Source organism: Saccopteryx bilineata, chromosome 3 (genome assembly GCF_036850765.1).
Source record: "Saccopteryx bilineata isolate mSacBil1 chromosome 3, mSacBil1_pri_phased_curated, whole genome shotgun sequence".
In the NCBI taxonomy this organism is placed as follows: Eukaryota; Metazoa; Chordata; class Mammalia; order Chiroptera; family Emballonuridae; genus Saccopteryx; species Saccopteryx bilineata.
The window spans coordinates 265,263,470-265,277,233 of record NC_089492.1 but is presented as its reverse complement, the minus strand read 5'-3'; the positions used below and the strand labels follow the sequence as shown (position 1 = coordinate 265,277,233).

General features: G+C 48.6%; 1 protein-coding gene and 1 pseudogene across 4 annotated transcripts; one reads left to right on the top strand and one right to left on the bottom strand.

Moving 5' to 3' along the window:
• Positions 1–5,971: 5,971 nt before the first annotated feature.
• On the bottom strand, positions 5,972–9,271 carry LSM10 (LSM10, U7 small nuclear RNA associated). 4 transcript variants are annotated; one of them, XM_066265077.1, is made up of 2 exons: positions 9,099–9,271; positions 5,972–6,789 (listed from the first exon to the last, which is right to left on the bottom strand). In XM_066265077.1, the coding sequence occupies exon 2, from the start codon at positions 6,768–6,770 to the stop codon at positions 6,399–6,401; it is 372 nt and encodes a 123-aa protein (XP_066121174.1). In that variant the 5' UTR covers positions 6,771–6,789; positions 9,099–9,271; the 3' UTR covers positions 5,972–6,398. The 4 variants fall into 4 exon arrangements, with proteins under 4 accessions (XP_066121174.1, XP_066121172.1, XP_066121173.1 ...); XM_066265075.1 differs by having other exon boundaries at positions 5,972–6,786; XM_066265076.1 differs by lacking the exon at positions 9,099–9,271 and adding an exon at positions 8,955–9,076 and having other exon boundaries at positions 5,972–6,786.
• Positions 9,272–11,340: 2,069 nt separating this feature from the next.
• On the top strand, positions 11,341–12,989 carry LOC136329136 (deoxycytidine kinase-like; annotated as a pseudogene).
• The last annotated feature ends 775 nt before the right edge of the window (positions 12,990–13,764 follow it).

Below are 13,764 nucleotides of genomic sequence, written 5' to 3'. Positions count from 1 at the left end.
TTTTTTTTTCATTTCTCCGAAGCTGGAAACAGGGAGACAGTCAGACTCCCGCATGCGCCCGACCGGGATCTACCCGGCATGCCCACCAGGGGACGATGCTTTGCCCCTCTGGGGCGTCGCTCTGATGCATCCAGAGCCATTCTAGCGCCTGAGGCAGAGGCCACAGAACCATCCCCAGCGCCCAGGCCATCTTTGCTCCAATGGAGCCTTGCTGGGGGAGGGGAAGAGAGATACAGAGAGGAAGGAGAGGGGGAGGGGTGGAGAAGCAGATGGGCGCTTCTCCTGTGTGCCCTGGCCGGGAATCGAACCCGGGACTCCTGCACGCCAGGCCGACGCTCTACTGCTGAGCCAACTGGCCAGGGCCACGAAAATATTTTCTGATATTAAACCGGTCCGTGGCCCAAAAATGGTTGGGGACCACTGCCCTAGAATTCAACTAATTCCAAGGGAAGTCGGGGAGAGGGTGAGGAAGGCTTGAAGTGAGTGCAATTAAGTTTCTGCCATTCTGACCTGACCAGGCGGTGGCGCAGTGGATAGAGCATCGGACTGGGATGTGGATGACCCAGGTTCGAGACCCCGAGGTTGCCAGCTTGAGCATGGGCTCATCTGGTTTGAACAAAGCTCACCAGCTTGAGCCCAAGGTCGCTGGCTCAAGCAAGGGGTCACTCAGTCTGCTGTAGCACCAGGTCAAGGCACATGTGAGTAAGTAATCAATGAACAACTAAGGTGCTGCAATGAAGAATTGATGTTTCTCATTTCTCTCCCTTACTATCTGTCTGTTCCTCTCTGTCACCAAAAAAAAAAAAAAAAAAAGTTTCTGCCATTCTGGCTGAGTGAAGCAAAATATAAATTCAGTCCAGTTAGAGAAAATTTGTTATATATAGATATAGATATATATTATATATATATATATTTTTTTTTTTTTTAACAAGGACAGAGAGTCAGAGAGAGGGACAGATAGGGAGAGACAGGAACTGAGAGAGATGAGAAGCATCAATCATCAGTTTTTCATTGTGACACCTTAGTTGTTCATTAATTGCTTTCTCATATGTGCCTTGACCATGGGCCTTCAGCAGACCGAGTAACCCCTTGCTCGAGCCAACAACCTTGGGTCTCCCGCATGCCAGGTTGACGCTCTACCGCTGAGCCAACCGGCCAGGGCCTAGTTATAGTTCTTATACACCAGAAATTGGAACCAGCTACATTCCTTACCCACAGGTCTGTGCATTATTTGCCTTGCCTCTCCCGTTTCTCCTGTCTCAATAGTCACAATAGTACTCTTGTGATTGCCCTCTCTCAAGCTTTCCTACCTCAGGACCTTTGCACTGGCAGTTTCCTCTGCTTCCTTTGGCTTTCTAAATGGCAGGCTCCTTCTCAGTTTAAACTTCACTTCTTCAGACCACGCTTTCCAAAATAAAGCCACCTCTCTACTCTCTCTAAATGCCGTTTATTTCCTTCATGACATTTATAAATATTTTTATAGATTTTTTGTTTATTGTTAGTCTCCCCCATGAGGGCAGTTCCCTGAGGGCAGAACCTTTGTCCACCTTGCTGTTCCTTGATGATGATGTATGTAGCTAGCACTGTGACTAGAATTACTTGTGGGATAACTGATTGGTGGCAGCGAGGGCATTCCTGGCTTACAATTGCCTGGTGGATACCAAGTTCCCTCGGTCCCTCCTTGGGTTCCTGACAGCTTTTCCCAGCAATCCAGGGCCAGATGCTAAGACCTATAACATTGGGGCTTGAAGACTTAGCTCTGCTCTATCCAGGGATTCAGCATGAGCGTTTCAGCGGGGCCTGGTCCTCTCCTTCCCACCCACCCTCCCTGTGCCTTGCCTGGCACGATAGTGGCTCTGCCGGGGTCTGGCTCATGATGGTTATGAATTGTCCTGAGCCTTTCTTCTGAGCAATCTGCACTGGCCCTTCCTCCCTCCCTGGCCTGGGGGCTCTCTCTCTTGCTCTGCTGAGAATGTAGAAGCCCCGGCACACCACTTAGAAGCCTGAGCTAGACCTCTCCTCCATCCCTAGGCCAAACTCATAGCATAAGCCCTCTTTTTTTTTTTTTAATTTTATTTTTATTTTTATTTTTTACAGAGACAGAGAGTGAATCAGAGAGAGGGATAGACAGGGACAGACAGACAGGAGCGGAGAGAGATGAGAAGCATCAATCATTAGTTTTTCATTGCACATTGCAACACCTTAGTTGTTCATTGATTGCTTTCTCATACGTGCCTTGACTGCGGGCCTTCAGCAGACCGAGTAACACCTTGCTGGAGCCAGCGACCTTGGGTTCAAGCTGGTGAGCTTTTGCTCAAACCAGATGAGCCCACGCTCAAGCTGGCGACCTCAGGGTCTCGAACCTGGGTCCTCTGCATCCTAGTCCAACGCTCTATCCACTGCGCCACCGCCTGGTCAGGCAGCCCTCTTTTTTTATATATATAATTTTTTATTTTTATTTTTTACAGAGACAGAGAGCGAGTCAGAGAGAGGGGGAGACAGGGACAGACACAGAAACAGAGAGAAATGAGAAGTATCAATCATTAGTTTTCATTGCGTATTGCAACACCTTAGTTGTTCATTGATTGCTTTCTCACATGTGCCTTGACCGCAGGCCTTCAGCAGATCGAGCAACCCCTTGCTGGAGCCAGCGATCTTGGGTCCAAGCTGGTGAGCCTTGCTCAAACCAGATGAGCCCGCACTCAAGCTGGCGACCTCGGGGTCTCGAACCTGGGTCCTTCTGCATCCCAGTCCGATGCTCTATCCACTGCGCCACCGCCTGGTCAGGCATAGCATAAGCCCTCTTGAAGAAATTTTTGCAAAAGAGGCTGCTGTGGGGGCTCCCACCAGTTCTTCATTCCAGAAGGGGTGGCTCTCTCTCCACTGGCTATATGTGAATATTTCCATGGTGGGGACCTCCCTTTTGTGCCTGCCCTTTCTCTTATCCGCAGGCACCCTGTGGTGATGCTCCCTTTAACTCTAGCTGTCTGAGGGGCTTAGGAACTCAAAAGAAGTGGTTTTCTCCACAATGGAATCCACTGTTCTCTCCTGAAGACAAAGGGCTGAGTCTAAGCAGTTTCTACAACCCTTTGGCCATCATGAAACACAGTATCAGAAGCATCATGGCGAGTTCCTTGTTCTTTAAATGGCAGGCTCCGCTTGACCAGGCAGTGGCGCAGTGGATAGAGAATTGGACTGGGATGTGGAGGACCCAGGTTCGAGAACCCGAGGTCGCCAGCTTGAGCGCGAGTTCATCTGGTTTGAGCAAGGCTCACCAGCTTGAGCCCAAGGTTGCTGGCTTGAGCAAGGGGTCAGTCGGTCGGCTGTAACCTCCCGATCAAAGCACATATGAGAAATCAATGAATGAACAACTAAGGAACCACAACGAAGAATTGATGTTTCTCATCTCTCTCCCTTCCTGTCTGTCTGTCCCTATCTGTACCTCTCTCTGATTCTGTCTCTGCCATGAGAAAAAAAAATGGCAGGCTCCTTCTCAGTTTAAATTTAACCCCCCCCCCCCCAGGGACGGAGAGAGAGTCAGAGAGAGGGATAGACAGGGACAGACACACAGGAACAGAGAGATGAGAAGCATCAATCATCAGTTTTTCGTTGCGACACCTTAGTTGTTCATTGATTGCTTTCTCATATGTGCCTTGACCACGGGCCTTCAGCAGACCGAGTAACCCCTTGCTTGAGCCAGCGACCTTGGGTCCAAGCTGGTGAGCTTTTGCTCAAACCAGATGAGCCTGCGCTCAAGCTGGTGACCTCGGGGTCTCAAACCTGGGTCCTCCACATCCCAGTTCAACGCTCTACCCACTGCACCACCACCTGGTCAGGCTCAGTTTAAATTTAAATGAACGCAGAGTCCTGGGTTCAATTTGGGGGAAAGAAGAACCAGGGAAGTGGTTCCTCTGGAATACGTCACAGCTGGTGCTGATAAGGTAGTCCAAGGACAACACTTTGACAAAGGGGTATCAATGCAATGACCTTGGGCTGCTAGTGCCCAAATGAACACTCCTCTCAAATCTCCCTCAAGAAATAACAGCATCTTGGCTCTGGCTGGGTAGCTCAGTTGGTTAGAGCGTCATCCCAATACACCAAGGTTGTGAGTTGGTCCCCAGTCATAGCACATACAAGAATCAATCAATGAACACGTAAGTGGAACAACAAAGTGATGTTTCTCTCTCCCTTCCTCTAAAATAAAAACATAAAAATAAAAAATGGAATGACAGCCTTTTTTTTTTTTTTTCTTCTGAAGCTGGAAATAGGGAGACAGTCAGACAGGCTCCCGCATGCGCCCGACCAGGATCCACCCGGCACGCCCACCATGGGGCGAAGCTCTGCCCCTCCGGGGTGTCGCTCTGCGTGACCAGAGCCACTCCAGCGCCTGGGGCAGTGGCCAAGGAGCCATCCCCAGCGCCCGGGCCATCTTTGCTCCAATGGAGCCTCGGCTGTGGGAGGGGAAGAGAGAGACAGAGAGGAAGGGGGGGTGGAGAAGCAAATGAGTGCTTCTCCTATGTGCCCTGGCCGGGAATCGAACCCGGGTCCCCTGCACGCCAGGCCGACGCTCCACCGCTGAGCCAACCAGCCAGGGCCGGAATGACAGCATCTTAAGGTGAAGGGCCCTGCCTTATTCAAAACTCTGCTGAAGCAGTTCTCAGGCTGAATTTCGTTTTTTTGTGGTTCTTTTTTAAATTATTATTTATTTATTTATTTTAGCAAGAGAGACACACAGACAGACAAGGAGAGAGACGAAAAGCATCAACTCATAGTTGCGACACCTTAGTTGCTCATTGACTGCTTTCTCATATGTGCCTTGACTGGGGGGCTCCAGCCAAGCCACTGATCCCTTGTTCAAGCCAGTGACCTTGGGCTTCAAGTGGCGACCTCTGGGTTGAAGCCAGATGATTCTACGCTCAAGCAGGCAATCTCGGGGTTTCAAACCTGGGTCCTCAGAATTCCAGGCTGATGCTTTATCCATTGCACCACAGCCTGGTCAAGCTGTTTTTGTGGTTCTTGACCACCTCTCCCACTAGATTATACACCCCTCTTCTTAAAGTGTGCTCAGAAGGCCTGGCACATAACAGCTGCTCTGTGGATGTCTGAAGACAAATTCTCCAGTTCCACAGGACAGAGCTGCTTTAACTGAGATGGCGTTTGCCTGTGAGGCAGTGACTACAAAGACTTGGGTTCTAACTTCCAGAACCCCTTCTTCCTTAAGAACCAATGGCTCTCAGAATGGGAACTTGACTTCTTGCTGTTGGATGAGAGGCTTAGGATTACTCCAGCCTCTCTTCACCTCAGGAAACAGTAATGGGACTAACAGTCCTCTCAACAGGGAATCAGAACAGAAAAGCCGCTTTCTACCTAAGCAGACTGAAGGATTCTATTTAAACTTTGCTGCATATTATTTGTTTAAACTTACTGCACATTAGTACCATATAAGAAATTTACAAAAACTAGCCTGACCAGGTGGTGGCACAGTGGACAGACTGTCGGACTAGGACATGGAGGACCCAGGTTCGAAACCCCAAGGTTGCTGGCTTGAGCGCAGGCTCATCCCATGAATTTGAGCATGAGGTCACTTGCTTGAGTATGGGATCATAGGTATGACCCCATGGTCACTGGCTTGAGCCCCACGGTCGCTGGCTTGAAGCCCAAGGTCACTGGGTTGAGCAAGGGGTCACTCACTCTGCTGTAGCCCCTTGGTTAGGGCATGTATGAGAAAGCAATCAATGAACTAAGGTGCCGCAGTGAAGAACTGATGCTTCTCATCTCTCTCTCTTCCTGTCTGTCCCTCTCTCTGACTCTCTGTCTCTGTCACACACACACACACAAAATTTACAAAACCCCAAGGCTCAGGCCATACTCCATATCAATGAAATCCGAACAGGTGAGGGTGGGACAGGCAATTCCAATGTGCAGCCACGTTTGAGACTCAACACCCTGGCACACAGGACCAACAGGGAAAGCATGAGGCACATACTTATTTGTGTCAAAGTTTAGTTTTATAAGAAAACAAATACAACTGCTAGAGAAAGGGAGACATTTAGGGGTGGCTAAGGCCAAGTGTAAATAATTCTCACTGGGAGAGGTTTAAAACTATTGGACAGATTCCTTGAATCAGTAAACCAGAGATTCAGATGCAAATGATCAAAAGGGGGATTGTCACCTACCCCGAGGCCACAGATAAATAGGATTCTGGGTCCCAGGGTGAGTCTGGGAGGTAGAACCCTGTGAAAGGCAGCTGTGATACATGTTGTCTGTCAGATACCAGTTTCTGAGCTGGCCCTCCTGCTCCCTTTCCAGGTTCTGGTTAGGGATGGATGGCAGGCAGTTGGTTCAGTAGAACTCTGGAGGAACCTGAGTGGTGACGAGGGCTTGCTGAAGGGACAGGCTCATTTATACTTTTTGGTGGGAAATTCCCGCCGGCCTTGGCCCAGGCTACGAAAGTTGCGCACACGATGGATAACCTGCAGCTGCTTTTCAATGGTCTCAGTGATGTTCACATCATCTGGGATGTGGACATAACGGACATTACGGCCTGTTATAAAGAGGTCATCCAGCTCAGTCTGATGCCCCCAACGGTCTGTGTAAGTGACTTTGGCCAGGCGGATGTTCATGAAAGCATCGACGTTGTCTATGCGTCCGTGGGCCACGCTCTCATCCCGGAGGTCCACAGTGGTTACCTGGCCCTGGAGGCCCTGCAGCAGGATGATCAGGCTGTTCTCGGAGATGGTCCGTTCCTTCCTTGAGTGGCTCACCGCCATTTTCCCACGAGGCTGGCTGCTTGTGGGAGGGACACACAGATGGCAGCTATAGCAGGCTAGGAGCTAGAGTTGCCAACTCATCTCCACCAGGTTATAACACAAAATTCCCAGCACAGACTTCCCCTAGTTTGCCTACCTTCCTCATTTTTAGGTCTGGAGCACCCTTATGAGCCAGGTGCTTCATGTACACATCTCATAGAATCCTCTCACCACCTTGTAAGCCAAGGATTGCTCACATTCATTTTATACACGAGGAAAATACATGGCCAGGAGAGGTTAAATCACATCCCAAGGTCAAACAGTTAATAAATGGAGGGCTGGGATTCAAATATATGGCTGTGCTACTCCAAACTCCACACCAGGGGTTCTGAACACTCACTGTATGTTAGAATCACCCAGGGGGTGTGTACCTGGCTGCCACACCCCAGGGGTAGCCAGGGGTTGATTCATTTGGTCAGGGGTGAGGTCCAGACATCCTATTTTTTACAAGCTCCCCAAGTAATTCTGATGTGCATCTAAGTTTGAGAACTCCTGATTTAAGGTGTAGTTTATACCCTTGCTATTCAAAGTATGGTCCATGGACCAGCAGTTTCCGCATTACCCAGGCATATGTTAGAAATGCAGAATCTCTGGTCCCTTCCAAGAACCTCTGAAAGAATCTGCATTTTAACATGACCCCTCAGTGAATCACCAATAATTCTTAAACATTAGTGTGCATTAGAGTCACCTGGAGGACTTGCTAAAACACAGTGCTGGGCTCCATGCCCAGTTTCTAACTCAGTGGGTCTGATGTGGGGGCCTAAGAATGTGCATTTCTATCAGGTTCTCAGTTGATGTTGATGTTGCTGGTCTGGGGCTCACTGAGAACAACTGCTCTACACAATGCAGCCGCCATGTAAGTAGAAGTTTAGGTCATTAATTAAAAAAAAAGGTAGCCTAGCCTGACTAGGCGGTGGCGGAGTGGATAGAGCGTCGGACTGGGATGCGGAAGGACCCAGGTTCGAGACCCCGAGGTCGCCAGCTTGAGTGCGGACTCATCTGGTTTGAGCAAAAGCCCACCAGCTTGAACCCAAGGTCGCTGGCTCCAGCAAAGGGTTACTCGGTCTGCTGAAAGCCCACGGTCAAGGCACATATGAGAGGGCAGTCAATGAACAACTAAGGTGTTGCAACGCGCAATGAAAAACTAATGATTGATGCTTCTCATCTCTCTTCGTCCCTGTCTATCCCTCTTTCTGACTCACTCTCTGTCTCTGTAATAAATAAATAAATTAAAAAAAAAAAAAAAAAAAAGGTAGCCTATTAAACACATAGGTACCTGACCAGGCCGTGGCGCAGTGGATTGAGCATAGGACTGGGATGTGGAGGACCCAGGTTCGAGACCCCGAGGTCGCCAGCTTGAGCGCAGGCTCATCTGGTTTGAGCAAAGCTCACCAGCTCGGACCCAAGGTCGCTGGCTCGAGCAAGGGGTTACTCGGTCTGCTGAAGGCCCACAGTCAAGGCACATGTGAGAAAGCAACCAATGAACTGAAGTACCACAACGAAAAACTAATGATTGATGCTTCTCATCTCTCTCTGTTCCTGTCTGTCCCTGTCTATCCCTCTCTCTGACTCTCGCTCTGTCTCTGTAAAGAAAACAACAACAAACAAAAAAACACATAGGTTTTGAAGGTAGAGAAACCTAGGTTGGAATCTCAGCTCCACCAACAAACTCTGTAAACCTAGGGCAGTTACTTAACGTCTCTGAACATGTTTCCACATCTATTAAACCACAGGCTAACTGAGGCTAACAGAATCCCAGCACACTGAATGGGCTTTCCTTTGCTTTCAGCATGCCCTGATACTTTATTAACGTAACTTTGTCTTATCTATCCCTACTTTTAAGACTCTGAGTGGAACTTTATAACCCCTCACTTAGAATCCCGACAGGGTCGAGCAGGGTGGCATTAAGTGTGGCAAGTCAGCCCGCGCCACTGATGCGGGAGGCTGGGAGCCGGGCAGGACGGGCCTGGCAATCCCACCAGGCTTCCCTAGTACGAAGGGTGCACAGCGACTACGAAGAGGCAGGCCTGGGCTCTAAGAAGGGCTCTGCCACTTTCTGGGAGGAAGGCCTCGAGCAAGCCACTTAGCTTCTTCAAGACAGTTAGCGCATCGATAAAGTGGGGATGGTGAAGAGCCTTTACTCACAGAGCCGCGGGAGTGGGCCGGGGAGAGCAACTATACTCAGCAAAGCCGAAAGGAGACGCTTCCGCCGCTCCCGGCCGCGTTCCGGAGTTCCGGAGCTATCCCACCCCCACCCTCGCGTTCCGCCCCCGGGTTCTCCGAACGCACCGCGCGGGATTCTTTCCGCTTCCCTGTCCTCGTCGCCGCGGAAGCTAGCGGGCACCTAACTGGCTGGCTTTCCTCCGGCAGCGGGACTCAGAAGCCATAGTAACAACGGAACCGCTCAATCTTCCCGGAGCCTAGACAGTGCTCAGTGCGCAGGCCCGCGCCATCGCGGACCGATCCCGAACTACAATCCCCAGAATGCCTTGCGAGCGCCGCGACTCAAGCTCCTGCAATCTCCGGCTTACGTCATTGGATTTTCTCCTTCACTAGAGTCATTCATTCTTTCAACAAATATTCATTGAGTCTTCACCACGTGGCAGGACCCTTTCAAGGCTCTGGACAAAGCGGTGACCAAGGAGACAAGCTCCTTGATTTGATGACCTTAAAATCTATTAGGTTGCGTGTCTATAAGAAAACAAGAAAATTATGATAAAAGTTCTTCAGAGCATTAAAATAGGGTAATCTGATAGAGACTAGGTGGACTTTTATTAATGGTCAGGGATGTCCTAATAAGGTGACATCTAAGCTGAGATGAATGACATAAAGCCAACCTTGTGAAAACTAGGAGAAGAGCATTGCAATGAGAAGAACCAGTTTATGAGAAGGACAAGGTGGAAATGAGCTGGCCCATATGAAAAATGGAAGGGCCAGTAAGACTAGGATGAGTGGTATGATAGGAGATCACAGAGGAAGGCAAGAGCCAGAGCATGTAGGACTTTGTAAGCCAGGGTAAGGAGTTTGGACTTCTTGGTTAGGCATGTAGGTTCTGGAGGCTGTGCCTAGGTTCAAATCTCCTCTTTGCAAACTGTATGACTTTAGACAAGTTAATTATTTTCTCTGTGCTTCAGTTTTCTCATTTCTTTTTTTATATGTATTTTTATTTATTTATTAATTTTAGAGAGGGGGGAGAGACAGACAGACAGACAGACAGACAGAAAGGAGGAGCAGGAAGCATAACTCCTATATGTGCCTTGACCAGGCAAGCCCAGGGTTTTGAACCGGCAACCTCAGTGTTTCCAGGTTGACACTTTATCCACTGCGCCACCACTGGTCAGGCAAGTTTTCTCATTTCTTACCAGAAGTGCAATGATAGGCTGTCAAAGGGGAGTGGCATGATTTGATCTACATTTTTTTTTTTTTTTTTTTTTTTTGTATTTTTCTGAAGCTGGAAACGGGGAGAGACAGTCAGACAGACTCCCGCATGCGCCCGACCGGGATCCACCTGGCACGCCCACCAGGGGCGACACTCTGCCCACCAGGGGGCGATGCTTTGCCCCTCTGGGGCGTCGCTCTGTTGCGACCCGGAGCCACTCCAACGCCTGGGGCAGAGGCCAAGGAGCCATCCCCAGCGCCTGGCCATCTTTGCTCCAATGGAGCCTCGGCTGTGGGAGGGGAAGAGAGAGACAGAGAGGAAGGAGAGGGGAAGGGGTGGAGAAGCAGATGGGCGCTTCTCCTGTGTGCCCTGGCCGGGAATCGAACCCGGGTCTTCTGCATGCCAGGCCGACGCTCTACCACTGAGCCAACCGGCCAGGGCCTGATCTACATTTTTTTAAAGGTCACTCTGTGTAGCGTTGGAAAAACTGCTTATCTTCTCTCAGCCCAAGTTCCTCGTTAGAAAAAAAAAAAAGATAATGATCTCAGAGAATTGTAAGGTTTGAGTGACCTTCGTTAACGTATGACAGCACCTGGCATATAGGAGAAACTCAATAAGAGTTAGGCTTGATTCTTTCACTCATTCATTTCCATCTCCCTCAGGAGCCTTCTTTTTACCTGTGATCACAGTTAATCTCTTCTTATCATAAAAATAAAAACTTTCTTCTCTATGCAAACTACTCTTGTTCTACCTTTCACAGTCAAGCTTCTCAAGAGAGGCACCTTTTCCAACCTTATATCTATGTGAAATTATTTTCTTCATGTACTTCAACCAGAACAACATTAAATACTGAAGCAGCCATGACCCCACGTGCCAGGAGCGCACATAGCTTGGGCAGGCGAAAGCCAAGAGGCTGGAGGAACTATGGCTGGGTGGGCGCCCCGCCACAGCTGCACCCCAGCCATAGGTGCACCCCTGTCAGCAGCTGCTTCCATGGGTCAAAATCAAACCCAGAGACCAGCGGGAGGAACGTAAAACACTCCTGGAGTCCAGCCTGCAAGTCAGACCACTTTCTGTGTGGCAGCGCATGCACCTGTGGTCACTTCCCGTCTCTCCCTGCTGGATGTGCTCTGGGCCGCCAGGAGATGAAGAATGGCCACCCCACTCAATAGGAGCTTCGCATCTCCTGTGACCAGCTCTAATGGAAGCTGCCACAGGAAAATTTCCCTAGAAGGGAACATTGCTGCAGGGAAGCCAACATTTGTGAATACCCTTAAACAAGTTGGCCAGGATTGGGAATGTTCAAAGCATTTGAGTTACATTTCAGGAACTGACAACATCGCAGAAGTGATGGGAATGTTTTTCAGATGATGTATGAGAAACCTGAATGATGATCTTTTACCTCCAGTCATATGTCAGCCTCAGTTGAATATGAGCTCACTTGCCTCTCTAAATGACAAACTCAAAGATATGGAGAAACCTGTTATGGTTTTTTAAATTTTATTATTATTATTTTTTTATTTTTTTATATAGAGAGAGAGTCAGAGAGAGGGATAGACAGACAGGAACGGAGAGATGAGAAGCATCAATCATTAGTTTTTCGTTGCACATTGCAACACCTTAATTGTTCATTGATTGCTTTCTCATACGTGCCTTGACCACGGGCCTTCAGTAGACCGAGTAATCCCTTGCTTGAGCCAGCAAGCTTGGGCTCAAGCTGGTGAGATTTTTGCTCAAACCAGATGAGCCCTCGCTCAAGCTGGCGATCTCGGGGTCTCGAACCTGGGTTTTCTGCATCCCAGTCTGATGCTCTATCCCCTGTGCCACCGCCCGGTCAGGCACCTATTATGTTTTGAAGGATCTCTGTATAGTGAATGACAGGTATATTTTTCTATCTAATTTGTATGAATCTGACTGACTGCATGAATGAAACAGAGTAGGCAGTTTATTAAGTCTGGCATGACTGGATGAATAACCAGTTTTGCCAGAGCCTTGAGTTGGAAGGAATCGTTTATCTTTGAGCCACTGTAGAGAAATGCTTGGTTTATGGGGAAGAAATGAAGAACAGGGTATTTATTCCTCTTGAATATTTAGAGAAGCTTCACTATAAGCATGGAAGCTGGCTACTACATAGAACACTGAAAAACCAACTTTGATCTACAAGAAGTGCCTATCTTAACACCTGTTGTTAATGAAGACTTTATTTATTTATTGACAGAGAGAGAGAGAGAGAGGAACAGATAGGGAGAGACAGACAGAAAGGAGAGAGATGAGAAGCATCAATTCTTTGTTGCAGCTCCTTTAGTCTCCTTAGTTGTTCAATGATTGCTTTCTCATATGTGCTTTGATGGGGGGGGGCGCAGCAGAGTGAGTGACTCCTTGCTCAAATTAGTGACCTTGGCTCAAGCCAGCGACAATGGCATCATGTCTATGATCCCATGCTCAAGCCAGCGACCTCGGGGTTTCGAACCTGGGTCTTCCATGTCCCAGTCTGATGCTCTATCTACTATGACACCACCTGGTCAGGCAAGACTTTATTTTAATTCATTTTATAGAGGGGGAAGAGAGAGAGAGAGAGAGAGAGAGATTGAGAGAGAGAGAGAAAACAGAGGGAGGAGCAAGAAGCATCCACTCTCATATGTGCCTTGACCAGGCAAGCCCAGGGTTTTGAACCAGTGATCTCAGCATTCCAGGTCAATACTTTATCCACTGTGCCACCACAGGTCAGGCCTAATGAAGACTTTAAAGATAAACATGATAGTCTGGTTTAAAAGGCCAAAGAATTTTTGAGCACTTTGTGATCTTGCTGAAGACTATAGGCAGCAAAATGATTCCAGATAATTCAACTTTATGTATCTTTGCAGCTCCATATTTATACAAGTCTCTTTAGAAAACCCAAGTGTTTAATCATTTTTGTTCCAAGAAAATAATTTTTTGATGAATCTTTTTTTTAAGATTTATTTTACTTTTTTTCTTTCTTCTTTTCCAAGTGAGAGGAAAGAAGATAGAGAGACAGGTTCCCTCATGTACTCCAGCCAGGATCCACCTGGTAACCCCTGTCTGAGGGCCAACGCTCTGCCCATCTGGGGCCATGCTCACAACCGAGCTATTTTTAGTGCCTGAAGTGGAGGCTTTATGGAGCCATCCTCAGCACCTGGGGCCAATGTGCTTAAACCAATCAAGCCATGGCTGTGGGAGGAGAAGAGAGAGCAAGAAGGGGGAGGGGTGGAGAAGCAGATGGGCGTTTCTCTTCTGTGCCCTGACTGGGAATTGAACCCAGGACATCCACACGCTAGGCCAATGCTCTACCACTGAGCAAACCGGCCAGGGCCTTAGGTTGATTGATTGATTTTTAGAGAGGAGAGAGATAGAATCGGAGAGTGTGGGCAGGGGAGGAGTGGGAAACATCAACTTGTATGTTTCTCATATGTGCAGCCTCAGCATTCCAGGTTGACACTCTATCCACTGTGCCACCACAGGCCAGGCATTGATGACTCTTTTTTTTTTTTTTTGCATTTTTCTGAAGCTGGAAACGGGGAGAGACAGTCAGACAGACTCCTGCATGCGCTCGACCGG

Bases quoted from the DNA above. Each gene is read 5' to 3' on its own strand.
- LSM10 (XM_066265077.1), bottom strand. From the start codon at position 6,770: ATGGCGGTGAGCCACTCAAGGAAGGAACGGACCATCTCCGAGAACAGC.